Source organism: Alosa pseudoharengus, unplaced genomic scaffold (genome assembly GCF_046254945.1).
Source record: "Alosa pseudoharengus isolate Yale_2024_CS ecotype anadromous, Long Island Sound unplaced genomic scaffold, YU_APseudo_1.1 YU_APseudo_1.1_scf_4, whole genome shotgun sequence".
In the NCBI taxonomy this organism is placed as follows: Eukaryota; Metazoa; Chordata; class Actinopteri; order Clupeiformes; family Clupeidae; genus Alosa; species Alosa pseudoharengus.
In genome coordinates, this window is record NW_027468774.1 from 7,961,078 (window position 1) to 7,983,577 (window position 22,500).

General features: G+C 45.5%; 1 protein-coding gene across 1 annotated transcript in view; it reads right to left on the minus strand.

The window, feature by feature from the left end:
* The window catches only part of htra1b (HtrA serine peptidase 1b), a 43,784-nt gene that overhangs the window by 10,549 nt on the left and 10,735 nt on the right, over positions 1-22,500 (minus strand). The window contains exons 2-3 of the mRNA XM_076267182.1: positions 21,176-21,278; positions 19,820-20,024 (exon numbers count right to left, since the gene is read on the minus strand). Of these exons, the coding sequence (XP_076123297.1) occupies positions 19,820-20,024; positions 21,176-21,278 (308 nt within the window). The remainder of the gene's footprint in view (positions 1-19,819; positions 20,025-21,175; positions 21,279-22,500) is intronic.

Genomic DNA, 22,500 nt, shown 5'->3' on the forward strand with positions numbered 1-22,500 from the left:
ATGTATACTATGACAGCTTTTCTGCTGCTTAGTTTTTATCAGTTCCTTATCAAATAAATGAAGAGGCTAAAGCCCAATAAATGTGCCTCATATAAGATAAACCTTGCCCATTTCAATTAGGCAGCACTAGGCAACACCACGAACGAGCTGTCATTAAGTTTTTGCTTTTGTAGCCTACAACTTTTATGACGTGACGTGTCTTGGGCATTTAGCTTTACCATCATGTCAACATAGTTGTAACGTTATGCGCAATGCTCATAGGCTATGGATTTAAGTGGTTTCATTTTAAAAAGGGCAGCAAAAATGGGATAAAGTGCAACTGCTTCCCCAAAACAATTCCTCCATAACTGTGGATTTAATCGTTTGATATGTGGACACCTTTCAGTGGACTAAACACATAAAAGGTAAGATTTTGTTATCACAAAGCTAGCTGGTTCGTTAAAATTTAATATGGCTAAGCATATTTACAGCCAACTTTGTACTTGCAACAGTGAAAGTGAGTTGTTGTTAACATTGTTGGTAACGTAAACGTTTCTTCAGTTAGGAGCAGGACTGTTTTTTTAATTTTGCATTCATTTTCATTGGCAAAAGCTGGCCTAATATGCATGAGAGAACCTAAATTTGAGGGAGCTGCAGCTGTTAGCATCAGCACGGTCATATTAACACAGCAGGGCACACTAGCCCTGTGATGAAGGATCGTGTAAAATCCCCATCCCCAGGAAGTTTCAAACCAAGCTTGCGCTGATGATGAATGATCACTGATCAAATTGCTATTTTCTGACACGATGCACACCATTCCCAGGTGCTCACCTGTCTGAATCTCAAGCTCTTTAGCCTAGCATCTTAATGCTGTTCACAGCACGGTGAATGACAAACGATGACAAAATGCTGTTCATGTTTATGAGTTCATAGCCTGGTTATTTATCGAAGGACTTACATGTCACGTTTTATATTTTATTATGATCACTTGCATTACCATGGGGTTACTTAATAGGTAGGCCTAATGCTACGGTTAACTTAGAATGCCCACCATTACACTGGAGATGTTAAAAAACGTTTAAACCTTTTTTATTCTCCAGCTACGATAGGCTAGGCTTGGCTAGGTAATTCGCTTATTAGCTCAGATCACTGACTATCAGAGGAAACGCAGGGTAGAAAACTCAAATAAGTAATGTTAGACTAGCTGTGTTACAGTTTCTCGTTGCAACGAGCTTTACAGGAGCTCCATGCGCTTTTGTAGGCTACACGCAGTCTCAAAAACACTGTTCACTTTTCGAGTCACTGTACGAGGTCATTTATTTTATATAGCGATAATTTAGATACACTTATGGGGTGGGTGCAATTGCGTTTTCTAAAGAATCTCCCGTCTTGATTTTGTACAGAAATTAATATTAAGTGACACGTAAAAGGGCGGAAAAAAAGGTCACCTTATATACCAGGCTAAGATATGGTCTGGAATTTAATTTAATATTGTTGTAATGGTAGGATAACTACATAGTTTACACAATAATTACACTGTGTTATAAATATTGTATATCAATGCATTTATTGACTGTCAATTACCCAAAATCGTGGCTCTGTCTATTCATTCCGAATTGAACAGTAGCCTATTTAATGCATTCTAATCCATTGTCAATCACTTCCGGGAACTAGTTGAGGTTTACACAAACCACGTGACCAACGGAATTTTGAACACCCATTGTCGCAACTCTACCTTTATATGGCTCTGGACGTAACGCTCCACGTGAGCTCTGTTTCAGGGCCCCTTGTGAAGGCAGTGGAGCGAGAGTCGTGGAAAGGAAACTACATCTGCTTGGGTACAAAGGTGGCCAAACTCATGCCATGAGAGCAACGTCTACACGTTAAACGTAAAATATTCTGTTAAATGTTAAATGTCTTAAATATTAAAATATTTGTTACACACAATTACTGTTAAATATCTGTTGGGCTTGGTGGAGCGATGTCCAGTGATAGGTTATCACCTAAGAAAGGGCCGACTAGGCCAGTGTAACATTGTGAGTCCCGGCCACTTTGGATAGAATGAACATCCACAGAGCTCCAAGTCAAGAGGCCTTCTCAAAACATTGTGATATGGAACGTGAGATTTGTAAGCAGGAGCTGGTTATAACATTGTGATATGGAACGTGAGATTTGTAAGCAGGAGCTGGTTATAACATTGTGATATGGAACGTGAGATTTGTAAGCAGGAGCTGGTTATAACATTGTGATATGGAACGTGAGATTTGTAAGCAGGAGCTGGTTATGTCCACTGAGCGGATGTGGTCTGCACCCAGTATAGCCTCTGTGCAGCGGATCTGCTCTGTGAGGGAGCTGCTCTCCCTAAAGAGAGTGTCTGTGTGTGTGTGTGTGTGTGTGTGTGTGCTCTGTGAGGGAGCTGTTTTCCCTAAAGGAGCAGATTCATACTCCACAGAGTTTCTGTGTGTGTGTGTGTGTGTGTGTGCTCTGTGAGGGAGCTGCTCTCCCTAAAGGAGCAGAATCATACTCCAGAGAGTTTCTGTGTGTGTGTGTGTGTGTGTGTGCTCTGTGAGGGAGCTGCTCTCCCTAAAGGAGCAGAATCATACTCCAGAGTGTGTCTGTGTGTGTGTGTGTGTGTGTGTGTGTGTGTGCTCTGTGAGGGAGCTGCTCCCCCTAAAGGAGCAGATTCCTACCAGAGTGGGTGGGAACCCGGCAATTACATTCCAGTCCGCTTCATTTTAAAGACCTAAAAATGCCCAGATTACGGACCAAAGTTTCCCTGTTTCGTGCTCAGAATAGAATTAGTTAGTTCTGTTTGGGATGTTTCTGATGGGAAAAGACTCCAAATGTCCGTGAGGGTTTGTTTTGAAAAACCACAAGTTTGTGAACCTTGGAGAGAAACGACATCTCTGGTATCTTTGTTTCTGGTGGTTTCCGCGGTGCGACCGTCAGGACCCTGCTGGTCATCTAAGAGGACCTCAGATCCTTCACCGCTGCTATCTCTGAGTGGGAGTATTATGGGATGTGATGGTTACCGCCAGCGTCATGGTGATATTCTGAGTGGGGGCATGGCCGCCACGATGGGCGTCTTGTGGAAAACCTGACCAACAGCACCAGAGGGAATCCCCCAGTGTGGAGATACGGGAGATACAGGGGCATCTGTTTGGAGGGGGCACAATGGCTACTGCCCACCCACCGGTCCCTGGGCACAATGGCTACTGCCCACCCACCGGTCCCCGGGCAGTCCAGAGACTGTATGGTGGAGATGATGCAGAGCAACAGCTCCTGTGTACACTGGCAGGAGCCTGAACGCCTGAGCAACACAGTCCATGATAATGTACACAAACACAGAGGGAAAAGCCCGTAAAATTCCTGGCAGGAAGCATGCATAAGGATGTAGATCCAGGAATGCACTAATATTTTGTTCGTAGTCCAGTTTGCAACAATTATTAGTTAACACTAAGTTGTAAACACTTCGGGAAAAAAATATTTAAAACTGGATATACCAAAAAACGTTGATGTAATTTTACAGGCTTTTCCCAAATCACGGAAGAAACGTTGACGCAGCGGTATAGTAGCAGATAATCAGGCAAGTTTTATTTAAATAAACTCCTGGTGCACTTACAAACTTTCTAATGCCTCGTTATTGGACTAAAGGTTGTAGTTGTACTACTGCAGAAGTTTTGTACCATTCAGGGCATTATTAGTGGGGTAATTTACGAGATAAAAGTTGGTTCCATCACGACTGCAGACTGCAGCGCTACTCGACCAGGGTTCGACCAAGGGAAAAAAGGTTCTGGGAGGGTGTTTGGCTCGGGGTCATGGTGCAAAAGACCCTAGGGTGAAATTACTCCGAACCATCGCTTTAACACTTTAACTAGCACTTTACACTTTTGCTCTCGTCCTCTAGTGTTAGTATTGAGTGTTATTCCTCACTGTTGCAAGTCGCTTTGGATAAAAGCATCTGCTAAATGAATAAATGTGAATGTGAATGTGAATGATACTACCTCTGTCTTTAATGTTAGCTAAATAATCAATAGCATAAGGCGTTAAAATAAGACGTTAGGTGTGAAATGTGACTGGAAATAATGACAGCACTTTTAAACTGAGCTAAGAGGCGAATCTTTTTGTAGGTGTGAGAAGTTTATGTGTCAGCGCTCTCCATTTACACTGATTGACTCATGACTTTCCACACACACACACACACACACACACACTGACACACACACCGCCTCCGGAGCTCATCCCGTGTGTTATTGTGCCTCTCCCTCTGCACCCGTCAGCTTTTATTTTTGGGCGGTCACAGAGGCTAGCACTGGTGTCTGCTTTCTGCCGCTATGTGACAAAAACAAAATCAGACACCAGCCAGCGCTTCCCCAGTCGTCACAAGTCAGTGTCTCTGGAGCCGGCTGAGCCTCGCACCTTTTAACTCCGCCGCTAAACAATTACAGCGGCGTCAGAGGGACGCTAAGCCCACTGTCCACTGGCTCCTCTGGTGACAGATATTGCTCATTGACATTTGCCAATGCCCCATTAAGCGTTCGGTCAGACATCTTGTAGGAGCATGAGCCAGTGCTGGACAGCAGGGTTGTGCACAATTCAAATTGCAATTCTGCTTCCTGTTTGCTACCTCAATTGAAATGCAAGTGAAATTCAAGAATTGCCAAATTCAAAAATTCAAGCCAGTTACAATTTTGCACAAGCCTGCTGGACAGAAGCTGGAGTCTGGGAGACGTCCGGCCCAGCTTTGGCCCAGATCAGGCAAGGAGCCGGGCCAGAGCAGATCACTCCAGAACCAGATAATGATGGCTCTGAAAATGACGCCCAATGAAATCATGTTCATGAAGTTCATGCTGATATGATGTTTATCTTGATATCATGTTGCTGTTGTTATAGTAAGTGGTGTAAATGCTGTTTTCACTGTTATCAGATTGTTGTTCAGATTTTTACTGAAAAGAGGGCACTGGAGGGGCATGGAGAGGGCACTCTATCAGTCCCACAGGTCAAGGTTGCCATGGAGAGGGCACTCTATCAGTCCCACAGGTCAAGGTTGCCTTGGAGAGGGCACTGTATCAGTCCCACACGTCAAGGTTGCCATGGAGAGGGCACTGTATCAGTCCCACACATAAAGGTTGCCATGGAGGCCTGTTTGATTGACAGCGCACCTGTGGGCAGTCATGGATTCTGGGCGAGGGTTCTGCCCAGCAGGCCTCTGCGTGTTTGTTTATCTTTCCTCTCACGTCTCCGTGGCAGGAGTCTGGGCATGACCAGACGGACAGACAGACAGACAGACAGCACCTGATTCAACTGGCTTACATTACTCGGCATGCTGGCCTATAAGGTCACTCTATATTTTAAGTGGACTGACATACTAAGACCTTAACACATGATTAATTACTGCTATTATATATAAGATGATCTTATGTTTTGGCTAGAAGTGTGCACGTCTAATTCTCATTTTAAAATTAAAATCCATATACTGTATGCCGTGCACTATGTAGTGATTGAGTGGAAGTTCTGACCACAGGGCTGGACTGTGACCTTAACATGAGCACCTCCAGGAGGTCCTAGAGAGCCCCAGGGTCCCTTTACACTAACACATCAGCATGCACACTCACTGAACTAGCTCAAAGCGCGTCCATTTCCCTGCCAAGGTACCGGCTTTATCCTTCAGCTATCTTCATACACTGCCAAAATCATTCATAACACACGCACACGCACACACACACACACACACACACAGAGACACACACACACACACAGAGACACACAAACAATGCATCGATCATGTCTTGACTGGAGTATGCATTTGATATGACTCATAGAGACAAGTGACTCAACCCTGAGTATTAATCATTCTGTAGGATTATCACTGAGGCCTCTCCACCTCTCTCTCCATCTCTCTCTATCTCTTTCTGCCTCTATTTCTCTCTCTCTCTCCATCCCTCTCTCTCTATCTTTCCATCTTTCTCCACCTCTCTCCGTCATTCTCTCCATCCCTCTCTCCATCTCTCTCTCCATCTCTCTCTCTGACACGCAGACAACAGAAACAACAGAAACTTGGCTGCAGAAGAAGACTCAGTTGACCTCCTACGTGCCCTGCTTCTTTATTTATGTGTGTGTGTGTGTGTGTGTGTGTGTGTGTGTGTGTGTGTGTGTCTGTGTGTGTGTGTGTGTGTCTGTGTGTGTGTGTGTGTGTGTGTGTGTGTGTCTGTGTGTGTGTGTGTGTGTGTGTGTGTGTGTGGTAACTCGTCAGTACGAACAGCTGACAGAAGGCTCGTGGTCTGTGTGTGTTCCCTGACTATCCAAAGACATCCCTCTTCCCAAACACACACACACACACACACACACAGAGAGAGAGAGAGAGAGAAGAAGTGACACAGAGACATGAATGTCCCAAGACATGCAAACACACACACATTTGAAAGCACACACACACCCAAAAGCACACACACACCCAAACATCCCTAACCCCATTGATACCCACATAGATGCAGACACGCACACAGAAAAATCAATACACATTATGGGCAACACACTAGGATCATTCTACTCTACTCTACACACATACACACACACACACACACACCAGCCCTCAGGCAGGGGAGGAGAAGAGTTCATGGATGTCTGTAATTATGTAAACTAGATATCAAAGCCTCAAAGTCAACCACACCACAACAACACTGGCTTTCATGCTCAGACCAGGAAAACGCTGTCTGATGTTCATATGTACGATGAGCTGCACAGGAAAACGCTGTCTGATGTTCATATGTACGATGAGCTGCACAGGAAAACACTGTCTGATGTTCATATGTACGATGAGCTGCACAGGAAAACACTGTCTGATGTTCATATGTACGATGAGCTGCACAGGAAAAGCAGCTCATTTGGAATATGGCGGGCAAGAGCAGATGCAGGGCAAGATAAAGTGCGGTAGCAGACCCTGCTGTCTTTTACATCACCCAGGGAGTGTGTGGCTTGGTGATAGAGTCAACATCTGCTCAATCCGCCTCCTTTTTGCACTAGCTACGTGAAGCAAATCCCTCTTACAAGACATCTGTGCAGGATGCAGGGAACTGGACCCAGAGGTGGTCCAGTCCAGCACTTGCATAACGGAGCGAAAATAGGCCACGGCTAAAGACAAAGAAAAGAGAAAATGAGGAGAGAAAAAAAAGTGAAATTTGACCGGTGTCAGGCGCTGTTTGCTTTGGCTCCGGCACGGATATCTTAATGTTTTACACAAAGAGCAGGACGCACGTCCCAACATGATTCATCCGTTTCCTGATGTCGGAGCGGAGTCCGTTTGGAAGACCCACGGATCTGGGGACCTGGACTCAGACGTGTCTAAATCAACATCCCGCTGAATCACACACACACACACACACACACATCTGTGCACAAACTTCGCAAGAAAAAGGGTTTTTAGGCATCTGAATCACACACACACACACACACATCTGTGCACAAACTTTGCAAGAAAAAGTGTTTTTAGGCATCTGAATCACACACACACACACACACACACAACTGCCCTCAAACTCTTAAAGCTGAGGTACAATCAGTACCAGCTGAAGGCCAGAGCCTGATCTTCCGAACCTCCTCCTCCTGCCAGAAGAGATGACCTCGACTGAATCCCGTCCATTCCTGCTACACTGCAAACCAAAGGATCGCACCAGAGGATTTGACTCTCCATTCCAGCTGCTGAGGGAATAACAAAATTATGAATCATGAGTCGTGAATCATGAATCATGAGTCAGTTTGACCTGAATGAGCCAGGGAGCGAGTCGAAGACTGAGAACTGACTGTCAGACAGTTCTGGGTCATGGCTTTCGCCCACAAGATCTTGGCTGGACCATAGAGACTAGCTACACACTCAAACTAGCACACACACACACACGCACACACCTACATACACATAACCCACAAGATCCTGGCTGGACCATAGAGACTAGCTACACACTCAAACTAACACACACACACACCTACATACACATAACCCACAAGATCCTGGCTGGACCACAGAGACCCAGTAAGGGGATGGGCTGTGGGTAGAAGCCTGTCTGCTTCTACACACACACACACACACACACACACACACACACACACTCACACACACACACTCACACTACACACACACACACTACACACACACTCACACTACACACACACACGCACACACTACACACACACACACACACACACACTCCTGTCTACTCTTGCACATATCCTTCCTCACCCTCTCACACACAGCAGACCCACAGAGGCAGTGTTTCAGAAGGGGCTCTCTGTTCAGCTGAGTCAGCTGGTGGAGTAGAAACAGGACCGCGGTCAGACTCAGCTCCACAGCAAGCGTCTGCTCTGGGTTTTGTGTCCAGACTCCACAGCAAAAATCTGCTAAGGGTTTTTTGCAGAGTTAAGCCTCGTATCTGTGTCGGTGCTTTTGTATGGGATATGGTCATGTGAGGAACAAATGACCCTAGTCTCGTCATTCTACTCAGAACAGTTTTGATCTAAGAAGATGTTCGCTACTAATGGCTGTTGTAATAACGGACTCTATTGCATACGGTGATGTGGAGTGCTGCTATATCATAGGAGGGAGGGATAGAGAGAGAGAGGGAGATTGCAAAAGGAGCTTGCACACTGCTCCAACAAACACCAACAAACTCCAACATTCTAAAGTTGGCAGCTGTTGGAAATTGTCTTTAGAATGTTCATAAAACCAACTGCCATTCCACACTGTGGTGTCTCCATCCAACACACTGACCCAACTGGTGGTGTTTGTTGGAGTTTGTTGGCGTTTGTTGGAGCAGTGTGCAAGCTCCTTAAAGAGCTTCACTTCACTACATGTTCACTGCCTCTGCTTCCAGTAATGCTTAAAAGGGAGCAGTGGAGAGACAGAGAGAGAAACGGGGGGCAGCCGTGTTCTACTGGTTAGCGCTTCGGACTTGTAACCGGAGGGTTGCCGGTTCCAACCCCGACCAGTAGGCACGGCTGAAGTGCCCTTGAGCAAGGCACCTAACCCCACACTGCTCCCCGAGCGCCGCTGTTGATGCAGGCAGCTCACTGCGCCGGGATTAGTGTGTGCTTCACCTCACTGTGTGTTCACTGTGTGCTGAGTGTGTTTCACTAATTCACGGATTGGGATAAATGCAGAGACCAAATTTCCCTCATGGGATCAAAAGAGTATATATATATTTATACTTATACTGCTTTGCCCCGTGCAGTCCCTCTGGGGGAAGAGCGTCTGGTCTGACCCACTTTTGAGAGGGCTCCTGGACCTGGCACACATCACAGAGAAAGACAGGACAACGCCTCGCCTGGTCTGGACAAGACTCAACTGCTGAAAGTATGCACTCCCTCCAAAACCACGGGATTAGGGAAGTGTTTGAGTGTGTGTGTGTGTGTGTATTTGCGTGTCTGTGAGTGTGTGTGTTTGCATGTGTGCGTGTGTTTATTTGTTTGTACGTGTGTGCTTTTCCAGTCCATCCTGATCATTGTCTGTTTCTTCTGCACGGATCAGTTCAGCTCAGCTCCTTTAATAAAACCACAGGCATTTGGCCCGCCGGGCCACCATACCATTTCATTAGTCATGGGCCACGCACTTCAAAAACAGAAAGAAAAAGACCCAGCGTGTCCAAGTCGGAGAGACTGAGCACCAGACGAAGACTCCACTTCACTCACTCTCACTCTCTTATACAATCTCCCCTCTCTCTCCCTCACTCCCCCCTGTCTCCTTCCTTTTTCTCTTATTCACTTTCTTTTCCCTTCACTTCATCTCTTCCCTTTGCCTTCTCTCTCTCTCTCTCTCTCTACAGAATGGAGAGATTCAGAGGACCCAGTCGTAACCTTCTGGGCTTCTGCTTCAGCACAGGTCAGCTATGGCTTGACCCCCCCGTGCACGACTGGCAGAGAGGACATTCTTAACAGGCGTTGGCAATGTCAGAAGTCAAGGTCATTCTTAACAGGCGTTGGTAATGCCAGAAGTCAAGGTCATTCTTAACAGGCGTTGGCAATGCCAGAAGTCAAGGTCATTCTTAACAAGGGTCCAGGAGCCCTCTCAAAAGTGGGTCAGACCAGACGGTCTTCCCCCAGAGGGACTGCATGGGGCAAAGCAGTATAAGTATAAATATATATATACTCTTTTGATCCCGTGAGGGAAATTTGGTCTCTGCATTTATCCCAATCCGTGAATTAGTGAAACACACTCAGCACACAGTAAACACACAGTGAGGTGAAGCACACACTAATCCCGGCGCAGTGAGCTGCCTGCAACAACAGCGGCGCTCAGGGAGCAGTGAGGGGTTAGGTGCCTTGCTCAAGGGCACTTCAGCCGTGCCTACTGGTCGGGGTTGGAACCGGCAACCCTCCGGTTACAAGTCCGAAGCACTAACCAGTAGGCCACGGCTGGTGCAGCAGAGATCAGAGCCACACTTTCACTACACAGGAAATAATGAGTGGGCTTCTAGTGAAGGGTCACATTTGAATTGAGCCATTTTTTAGAGCAGAGTCACACTCTCATTGAGTAACCTCATAGAGAAAGGTCGCACTCTCATTGACTAACCTTATAGAGAAAGGTCACACTCTCATTGAGTAACCTTATAGAGTAGAGCCAGACTGTATTTGACCAATCTTGTTCAGTGGCACTAATTCAGGATAGCCACCTCTCACTATAACACGCTAGAGAGGCGCTACACACAGGTCAAGGTTGCCATGGAGAGGACACTCTATCAGTCCCACAGGTCAAGGTTGCCATGGAGAGGGCACTCTATCAGTCCCACAGGTCAAGGTTGGCATGGAGAGGACACTCTATCAGTCCCACGCGTCAAGGTTGAACTGGGACTCTAGAGAGGGCACTCTATCAGTCCCACACATCAAGGTTTCCTCTCCCGTCTCCGTGGCAGGAGTCTGGGCATGACCAGACAGACAGACAGACAGAAAGGCCACACTCTCATTCAGTAACCTTATAGAGAAAGGTCACACTCTCATTGAGTATCCTTATAGAGGAAGGTCACACTCTCATTGAGTAACCTTATAGAGAAAGGTCACACTCTCATTGAGTAACCTTATAGAGGAAGGTCACACTTTCATTGAGTAACCTTATAGAGTAGAGCCAGACTGTATTTGACTAACCTTGTTCAGTGGCACTAACTCCAATTGACATTGTACAGTAGGGTCACACTCTAATTGACTAACCTTGTAGAATAGAATAACACTTAAGTTGAATAACTGTGTGGAGCAGGGTCAAGCTTTATTTGAGACCCAATCCCAGACTCAATGATTGGAGGGAAACGATACTTGACTGTTGCAGGAACAGATATTTGGGGTTCCTGGCAGAGTCTTCGTTTCCTGCATGTTTAGACAGTGATGATGGTGTTCATCAGACATAAATTTAAATCACACCTGCAAATGGCCTGAGCAGAAAAGATGCCTCAAACACACCTGCAAATGACCGTAGCAGAAAAGATGTCTCAAACACACCTGCAAATGACCGTAGCAGAAAAGATGCCTCAAACACACCTGTAAATGACCTGAGCAGATAAGATGTCTCAAACACACCTGCAAATGACCGTAGCAGAAAAGATGTCTCAAACACACCTGCAATTGACCGTAGTAGAAAAGATGTCTCAAACACACCTGCAAATGACCGTAGCAGAAAAGATGTCTCAAACACACCTGCAAATGACCGTAGCAGAAAAGATGTCTCAAACACACCTGCAAATGACCGTAGCAGAAAAGATGTCTCAAACACACCAAAGAGGCGAGACCTCCGCACCTGTCAAACTGCCAGATTCCAGTGGTGCATCAACATGTTAAGCATAGTTGCACCCCATAGTAAACACAAGGACTGTGTGTGTGTGTGTGTGTGTGTGCTCAGACACTTCATCTGAGAGGTGCTAAATTACAAAGCATTGTGCTGTTGGATTACATATTTGTGTTTTCTAGGTTTTCTTTGGTGTGTGTGTGTGTGTGTGTGTGTAAGATGCCTGTCATCAACAGAAGGGTACTAAAGACTACATGTCCTACATAATCACACCATTGGAGTCAAAGTCAAAGTCAAGCGCAACAACACAACACAAAAGTAGCACACCTCTTCCTCCTCCTTTTTTCTCTCTCTCTCTCTCTCTCTCTCTCTCTCTCTCTTCCTCTCTCTTTCTCTCCCTCTCCGTGTCCCTGTGATTAAACCTGCTGTAGTTCCGGTGTGTGTCTGTTCCTTCCTGGGGGTGACTCATGTGGAGGCGTTCTCCAGGTCACCCTCTGGGGTAGAGATGAGGACTGCGATGGTAATTATCCGCACTAAAAGCCCCTCAGAAGCGACACAACACAAGGACACGCAGGAAGTCCAGTTTCCAGACTTCTTTCAGCACAGGTCTCTCCACCAGAAAACCCATCTGTCACTGCATGGACTGGCTAGCTTAGATGGACCATTAATGTGGGTCCCAGGGATTCCAGGTCCCAGGTCTTATGGTTCCTAAGTGACTTTCACATGCATACACTCTTGCATAGGCAACTGCCAAAACTCCAATGAGCTCTTAGTTCTCAACTCACCACCAGATTCACCCAACTTGATAACAGTGGATGGTGCCCTAGCGACTATCTGCAGAGGGTCACACACAGGATGGTACCCTAGCAACTGGGTCACTGGGTCAGGATCACACACAGGATGGTACCCTAGCAACTGGGTCACTGGGTCAGGGTCACACACAGGATGGTACCCTAGCGACTGGGGGACACACACGATGATGCCCTAGCAACTAGTTACAGAGGGTCACACACAGGGAAACTACAATTTGTGGTTACGTTTAGGGATTGGGTTTGTGGTTACATTGAGGGGTTGGGTTAGTGGTTACGTTTAGGGATTGGGTTTGTGGTTACATTGAGGGGTTGGGTTTGTGGTTACGTTTAGGGGTTGGGTTTGTGGTTACATTGAGGGATTGGGTTAGTGGTTACGTTTAGGGGTTGGGTTTGTGGCTATGTTTAGGGGTTGGGTTTGTGGCTATGTTTAGGGGTTGGGTTTGTGGTTACATTGAGGGGTTGGGTTTGTGGCTATGTTTAGGGGTTGGGTTTGTGGTTATGTTTAGGGGTTGGGTTTGTGGTTACATTGAGGGGTTGGGTTTGTGGCTATGTTTAGGGGTTGGGTTTGTGGTTACATTGAGGGGTTGGGTTTGTGGCTATGTTTAGGGGTTGGGTTTGTGGCTATGTTTAGGGGTTGGGTTTGTGGTTATGTTTAGGGGTTGGGTTTGTGGTTACATTGAGGGGTTGGGTTTGTGGCTATGTTTAGGGGTTGGGTTTGTGGTTACATTGAGGGGTTGGGTTTGTGGCTATGTTTAGGGGTTGGGTTTGTGGCTATGTTGAGGGGTTGGGTTTGTGGTTACATTGAGGGGTTGGGTTAGTGGTTACGTTTAGGGGTTGGGTTAGTGGTTACGTTTAGGGGTTGGGTTAGTGGTTATGTTTAGGGATTGGGTTTGTGGTTATGTTTAGGGGTTGGGTTTGTGGTTACGTTTAGGGATTGGGTTAGTGGTTATGTTTAGGGATTGGGTTTGTGGTTATCTTTAGGGGTTGTGTTTGTGGCTATGTTTTTTTTTTTTTTTTTTTTTTTTTATTTCACAGCAAATTACAAACAAAAACAAATGAACATAAAGGACAAAGAAAGAAAGATAAAAAAAAAAACACACACACTCACACACAAAAGATGTAACCCCCCACCCCCTTTACTCCCCAAAAAGAAACAGCCATCCAGATATCAAAATGTATATTATCGCAAATCTTACCCAGATCTTCTATTTATCCCATCCTTCTACTTCTTTAATTTTAACCCATCTTTCCATATATTGTTTCCTGTCCATATCATATGCCATTAAGCACTCTGTCATCGAGTAAGACCTAACATATTGTTTAAATCTGGCTAGGTTAAGGCATTTTGGTTACATTGAGGGGTTGGGTTAGTGGTTACGTTTAGGGATTGGGTTTGTGGTTACATTGAGGGGTTGGGTTTGTGGTTACGTTTAGGGGTTGGGTTTGTGGTTACATTGAGGGATTGGGTTAGTGGTTACGTTTAGGGATTGGGCTTGTGGTTACATTGAGGGGTTGGGTTTGTGGTTACGTTTAGGGGTTGGGTTTGTGGTTACATTGAGGGGTTGGGTTAGTGGTTATGTTTAGGGGTTGGGTTTGTGGCTATGTTTAGGGGTTGGGTTTGTGGCTATGTTTAGGGGTTGGGTTTGTGGTTACATTGAGGGGTTGGGTTTGTGGCTATGTTTAGGGGTTGGGTTTGTGGTTATGTTTAGGGGTTGGGTTTGTGGTTACATTGAGGGGTTGGGTTTGTGGCTATGTTTAGGGGTTGGGTTTGTGGTTACATTGAGGGGTTGGGTTTGTGGCTATGTTTAGGGGTTGGGTTTGTGGCTATGTTTAGGGGTTGGGTTTGTGGTTATGTTTAGGGGTTGGGTTTGTGGTTACATTGAGGGGTTGGGTTTGTGGCTATGTTTAGGGGTTGGGTTTGTGGTTACATTGAGGGGTTGGGTTTGTGGCTATGTTTAGGGGTTGGGTTTGTGGCTATGTTGAGGGGTTGGGTTTGTGGTTACATTGAGGGGTTGGGTTAGTGGTTACGTTTAGGGGTTGGGTTAGTGGTTACGTTTAGGGGTTGGGTTAGTGGTTATGTTTAGGGATTGGGTTTGTGGTTATGTTTAGGGGTTGGGTTTGTGGTTACGTTTAGGGATTGGGTTAGTGGTTATGTTTAGGGATTGGGTTTGTGGTTATCTTTAGGGGTTGTGTTTGTGGCTATGTTTTTTTTTTTTTTTTTTTTTTTTTTATTTCACAGCAAATTACAAACAAAAACAAATGAACATAAAGGACAAAGAAAGAAAGATAAAAAAAAAAACACACACACTCACACACAAAAGATGTAACCCCCCACCCCCTTTACTCCCCAAAAAGAAACAGCCATCCAGATATCAAAATGTATATTATCGCAAATCTTACCCAGATCTTCTATTTATCCCATCCTTCTACTTCTTTAATTTTAACCCATCTTTCCATATATTGTTTCCTGTCCATATCATATGCCATTAAGCACTCTGTCATCGAGTAAGACCTAACATATTGTTTAAATCTGGCTAGGTTAAGGCATTTTAGCTCCTCTGTTCTAATTATAAATAATTTCCCCAAAAAGATAACAATATTTTTTATACTAGTTCCATTTTTCTCCAAGTCACCCAGTAGCACTGTACATAAATCCAACTGAAAATCTTCATTACATGAGGACAACCATTTTGTGGCTATGTTTATGGGTTGGATTTGTGGTTACGTTGAGGGGTTGGGTTTGTGGCTATGTTTAGGGGTTGGGTTTGTGGTTACGTTTAGGGGTTGGGTTTGTGGTTACGTTTATGGTTTTGGGTTTGTGGCTATGTTTAGGGGTTGGGTTTGTGGTTACATTTATAGGTTGGGTTTGTTCCCTGTGTGTGACTCTGTAGATAGTTACTAGGGTACCATCCTGTGTTGAGGGGTTGGGTTTGTGGTTACGTTGAGGGGTTGGGTTTGTGGTTACGTTTAGGGGTTGGGTTTGTGGTTATGTTGAGGGGTTGGGTTTGTGGTTACGTTGAGGGGTTGGGTTTGGTTAACTTGAACTTCAACAAAGCATCTGTAGTCTCTGTAGGTGGACTCTCTGAATCCACTTCTGACAGAATCGTTATGAGTTCTGTCACCTCTATGCTGGGTGAAGGATACCACCACGACAGACACATAAATCCTGTCATATCGCTGAGGAAGCGTTTTGTCTGCCGATAACGATGTTAATGAGGAGCTCCCGGGCTTGTCACGATACGTCTGTCCAGACAGCGTAATGGGTGAAATGCCCGTAAATCTGCCGTAATCACGCTCGAGCGACAGAGGGCAATTTGGTGCGGTCGGAGACATTAACCTTCGGGAGGACTCATGCTCTCCTCGGGGTGCAATTAGCTCCATCAAAGAGGAGCTAGAGATGGCGAAGGCTGATGAACTGAGGATACCACTCACTTCAGCACACACATACACACACACACACACACACACACACACACACTCATTTCAGTGCACACACACACACTCTAGTGCACACACACACACTCACTTCAGCACATACACACACACACACATATACACACATACATGTACACACATAAACACAGATGGAAAAGGTTGATGAACTGAGGACACTACTCACTTCACACACACACACACACACAAACCCACACAAACACGTACACACACACACACACATCAACACAGACACACACATATCAATGCACACACAAATATATAAAACATATCAAGACACACAGGCACTCAAAAAGACAGGAGCGCAAATCTAGACACGTACACGTACAAAATCATTTGGTGTGGCAAAGTGAATCAAAAGCAACACACACACACACACACACACACACACACACACACAGAGAGAGAGAGCTCTACTGTATTCAGACAACACGCCCCAGAGGCATGTACAGACAGGACTGTGTGTGTGTGTGTGTGTGTGTGTGTGTGCGTGCGTGTGTGTGTGTGTGTGTGTGTGTGTGTGCGTGTGTGTGTGTGTGTGTGTGTGTGCATGAGGCGTGGACAACATACCATGACCCAGATCTTCTCTGGGACAGCCTGATGAAGCCAGCTGTGTCAGTATGTGTGTGTGTGTGTGTGTGTGTATGTGCTCGTGTGTATATGTGTGTGTATGTGTGCATGTATATGTGTGTGTGTGTGCGTATATGTGTGTGTGTGTGTGTGCGTGTGTGTGTATGTGTGTGTGTCTGTGTGTGTGTGTGTGTATGTGTGTGCGTGTATGTGTGTGTGTGTATGTGTCTGTGTGTATGTGTGTGTGTGTGTGTGCATGTGTGTGTGTGTGTGTGTGTGTGTGTGTGTGTGTGTACGTGCATGTGCATGTTTATCTGGACGTGTGGAAGGGTTGTTTAAGTGCCAAGAGACCCAGTCTCATCACTTCGCCCTCCAGCCTGTGGAAAGGAAACATCCTGTGACGCCATGGAAACCCAAACTGCGGCCCCCGCCACGACGAGTTCGGACAGCTCCATGAATTTGAGCTGAGTCAAGTTGCTCCTCACACCTGCCAAGACCCTGCTGCTCAGTCTGTGTGTGTGTGTGTGTGTGTGTGTGTATGTGTGTGTGTGCGCGCGCGTGGGTGTGTGTGTGTGTGTGTGCGCACCTGCGTGCGTGTGTGTGTGTGTGTGCGTGCCTATGTGTGTTTGCATATTGGTGTGTGCATGTAAGTGTGTGTGCAGTGTGCTTGCATCTGTGTGTGTGTGTGTCTGTGTGTGTGTGCGTGCCTATGTGCGTTTGCATATTGGTGTGTACATGTGTCTATGTTATGTGCTGTGTCTGCGTGTGCATGCGAGTGTGTGCTTGCATCTGCATGTGTGTTTGCATCTGTGTGTGTGTGTGTGTGTGTGTGTGTGTGTGTGTGTGTGCGCATGCTTGCATCTGTGTGTGTGTGTGCGTGTGTGTGTGTGCGTGTGTTTGTGTGTGTGCACACGGACGAGTGTATGAGTTTTTTGTCCTTGTGTGTGCACTGTTACTGACATTAATCGGAGCAAACATTTCCAGCTTTTAGTCAGGAAGTGGGGTCACTGAGTTTGACTGTGGGCTGGCTGGTGTGCAGCACAAACCTCCCAGAGATCAGCCAGCTCAGCCTCTAGTGGGAGAGCCGCTCTGCAGAGCTGCTGCTGAGGACAAGGCCTACAAAACCCCACTGTGCGCAAGGCCAGAGCAGCAGGGAAAGGTGCCAATCACCCAGACGTGTTCAGATCACGAGAGGATCCTAGCCTGACGAGCCAGACCCACATCAAGATGTAGGGTCTGGGAACTTACCATTGGCAGTGATCAATCCGAGGGGGCAGGATAAACGGTTGTTTTTCAAATTTCCCCTGCACGCAATAGAGTACTCAAGTGTGACGTCACGCTGTCCTGGCAACCGGATTTTCAGTTCTAAACAAACCCATGCCACACAAACGTTTTATGGAAAAGGGACGATTTTTTTGCAAAATGATTTGCGAGTTTGCTTTACCAATGATGTAGTAATATTGAGAATAGATTGTCTAAATTAAAAAATAAATAAATAAATAAACTAACGTTGTGTAAACTGCTGTCAGTATGGTGCAGTGCTTCGCCCCTACATGCAGGCATCAGTCAGAGTCTCATACTTGCCGATTTTTTTTCAGGTTTGTAAATAAATTCCATTTTTTTTTTAAAAAGTGTCCGAAGCCACCCCGGTTGACAGTAATAACGCAAATTTACTGTTACGTTATAAACTTTATCTTTCATACTAGCGCAAACTTTTCCTTTTAATACCCCGGAAAAATACATAAAAGCCTCCACATGTTTCGATCTAGTGATTTTCACCTCTTGAAATTGATTTATTCTCGTTTTAAAAGAAAGAACACAGCGAAGCAATGGAAAATGCCATCTCTCGTTCGGTTGTTTAGAACTGAACATCCGGTTGCCAGGACAACGTACTCTAGTACTCTATAGGATAGCGCTACAGTCTCATGCATTTTCCCACCAGCAGAGCTAGTTGGCTAGTCGATCAAACTTTTGCCAATTTAAAAAAAAGCTGCTGCCGCTGTTCGCCAGCAGCAACATCCATCTTCTTTGTTTTCAAGTAGTTCTAAATTCACGCGTAACCATCGCCGACTCTATACACGATGTGATTGGCCTGATAGAAGTTTCATTTTTCCAGCTCGCAAGCCAACGGAGAGTTGCTAGACTACCCTGGCTACAAATTACATTTGCTGCCACTAGGGTGCGTCTAGATTTCTAGGCTAAGAGGATCCAATCAGTTTCACAGTTCAAAGCTGGAAATGAGTGTCTCCTTGACAGGCAGAATTGGAAATCTATTTACCCCATTGGAACTAACACTCAAAGACAATACGGTACATGTTTAAGAAAATAGTTAATTAATGTGATTTTGCATTGTGGTGTGTTTAACTGCAATTATACTGCAGTATATCATTCTAATCTTGCAGATTGATGCTGTATACACAACTGGAATCCAACCAAAACATAACCTCTGATTGGCGGCAGCAATGAAGGGTTCGCCTGTTTCCCAGATATCGCATGTCTTTGTTCATCCATCTTTTTCCATGTGAAAACACATTCTTCCTGTTCCATTTGTCCCTAGCAGGCCTCCATCCATATGAGTCCAATCTCCCAAGGGCTATATATAGACCTTATCAACAAAGGCTACACTGCAGCTGCCACACCGGAGCAAGAACAGGGGAACGAGTGTTGTTGAAAGAGGAGTAGATGGATGGTGTGTGTGTGTGTGTGTGTGTGTGTGTGTGTGTGTCTGTGCGTGTGTATGTGTGTGTGCGTGTGTGTGGGTGTGTGTGTGTGTGTGTGTGTATGTGTGTGTGTGTGTGTGTGTGTGTGTGTGCTTGTGTGTGTGTGTGTGTGTGTGTGTGTGTGTGTGTATGTGTGTGTGTGCTTGTGTATGTGTGAGTGTGCGTGCATGTGTACATGTGTGTGTGTGTGTGTGTAGGGTGGTCTGTAATCTTGATCTCTAGCGTTTTCATATCACATTCTTAAGGCATATTGTAAGTTTGGGTCTGTGCTTAGTTTTGCAAAGGACTCCACAATTGAGTGATTAGATGAGTCTTAGTGGAATGTCCATCTTAAGGCAGCTCCATACATGTTATAAACATAACAGCTTTGCAAAGCTACAAACCAAGTCTGAAGAACCAGAGCATCTATCTGGAGGGGGTGCCTTGTTGGGAGATGACCGAGGCGAGGAGGACCAAGATAACGTTTCAAAGTTTCACAGTGCTACACTCAGTTCTACAAAGGGATGACAAAGAAGTACAAGTCTTACCGGTGTGTCGATCTTAATGAGGGCGATGTCCGCCTTCTCGTCCACATCTTTGATCTTGGCATCGAAGGTGGCGCCGCTCTTGAGCTCGACTTTGACGCGGTGCTTGTTGGCAACAACGTGGGCGTTGGTGACGATCAGGCCGTCCTCAGACACCATGAAGCCAGAGCCACTGGCCACAGCCACCTCCCGCTTAGTAAACACCATCCTGGAGAGGTCAGGAGAGGAGACGAGAGGAGAAGGAGAGGAAGAGGTGATGAGAGGAGAGGAGAAGGTTAGGGGAGAGGAGAAGGGGAGGAGGAGGTGAGGAGAGGAGGAGAGGAGAGGAGAGGAGAGGAGGAGAGGAGAGGAAGAGAAGAAAAGGAAAGGAGGATCAGAGAAAAGGAAGAGAAGAAAAGAAAGAAAGGAGGAAATGAAAAGGAGGGGAACAGAGGAGAGGAGGGGAGGAAGAGAGAAGGAGGAGGGGAGGGACAGAGGAGAGATGAAGAGTTCCCCTCAAACTGCATTCCAGGGGAAGAAAACATAAAGCTGCAAATCTAATCTGTAATCTCAATCTTTCTCAGCCAACCCAACAGGCCTTAACTCTTTGATCTGTTTCAATGTGACCATCAGATATTCCATACAGCCGTGTTTTGCCTTTGGATGGATTCATGGAATCCCAACAGTTTACAGTCTACTTCCTGCCCCAAACAGATTTGTTTACGGCGGAGAGAAGAGATGTCTGGGAGCCCAGCGTCCAGTCCATAAACGTCCTGTGACTGGACCTATTCTAGGATACAAATTCTTTACTTATAAAAACCAAAATCCTTCTAAAAACAGCTGAGCTATACAAGAACTGCACCCTGATACCAATGACATATGACCCTTAAAATGACTCGGCTTTCAAAATAATGACCAGTATCGGCCAAGACCATTTGGTGTCACTTCTTATCAGATGCTCTTACTAGAGTATATTTATGCAAGTACACAGTTAGCATATCCATACACATGGTACAAACCCTAAACCTGAACCCTATTAGCATAACCTAACCCCAACCCTACTAGCATAACCTAACCCCAACCCTACTAGCATAACCTAACCCAACCCTACTAGCATAACCTAACCCAACCCTAATAGCATAACCTAACTCCAACCATACTAGCATAACCTTACCCCAACTCTAATAGCATAACCTAACCCCAACCCTAATAGCATACCCAACTCTAATAGCATAACCTAACCCCAACCCTTACCGCAAGTATATCCCGTAACATGGTGGTAAGAAAGAAAGTAGATTGCATTAATTTACTTAAAAGTTAAAGGAAAGGTGATGCTAACAGAAGCAGCCCTTTCGGACAGTGGCAGTGTGGCTCACTCACTTGCGGTAGAGTTCGATATGAACGACAGCTGGTGCGATCTTCTCCACCACATCAGCGATGAAGTTGTACCTGTGTCTCAGGCTGTCGGGATTCTCCTCGTGACCTGGAAACACATCACGACAGTCACCTATTAGTCTCAGACTACAACGCCTTATATCCAGAACATGTGTAAGTAGCAATCAGAACAACTGTAGACCCTTTCAAGTGAGTTCCATTATCAGCATCATAGTTGGCCCCAGAAGGCTTCCGTTTTAACATTCCATATGTTATCTTAATGCAGAGGAAGTAGATTGGGAACCAAATAGAACGTTCAAGCATTGTTTTTGTTTTTATTGTTGAAAGGGTCTATACTGTGCAACCACATACATATATCTTTATATCTACTAGATAGAAATCAATCTTTATATCTACTTTATATCTGCAAGGCTCTTTTGATGTGTAAACTATAAGAAGTGAGTCAAAATGGTATTTGATGCTGTCAAAAGCGATTTCAATGTGCTAATGTTATCAAGGCGATGAAGTCATTTGTTTTGGACACTGGCTGAATCATGTGGGAGGCATGCAGCAGTAAAACAGGTACGGTTCCACTGTTGGAACAAATCACGCTCCTTTCCAGGCCGCTGAGAGGAGCTTTTGATTTCAGCTCGGCGATCTCGCCAAGTGTCTGATCATGGCTGTTTTACCAGGGGACTCTTTGTATCAGCTGGGGAGTCTCATGTGTGGGGTTATGTAAGAGGTTTTGTGTCGGGTGAGGATGACCTATTACTTCAAATGATCAGGCCTTGTAAACAACCTCAGCAAGACCACAATTATCGGTTCAATAAACTGGTGGAAAGGACCCAGCAATGTGTTTTAGGGAATGTCGCATCATAACATTTTCGTTCGCTGAAGTGATTTGATACCCGTGTTTGCAAGGGTAATAAAATTTGGGTCAATAAAATATAATATCCATCAAATGCAAAATCAAACGCAGCCTGGAGCGTGTCGGAACGGCCTATAGCTTCGCTCGAGACATCAGTCAGAGGACTGGCTCTCGTACAAGTGGAAGTGACATCATAACAAGACATACGTAACTCTCTCTCTCTCTCTCCCTCTCTCTCCCCCTCTGTCTCTCTTACACTCTCATAACAACAGATACGTAACTCTCTCTCTTACCCTCTCTTTCACTTTCTTTCTTTCTTACTTGCGTAACCGTCCTTTCACAACATCCTTGTGAGAAACATCTGCAATTTGCAATTCCAACCTTCTTTCATCTTAATTGTCGTCCACAGTTCACCCACTTCTAAATATTTACACTTCAAACAGCCCGGGCGTTTGCTGATGGA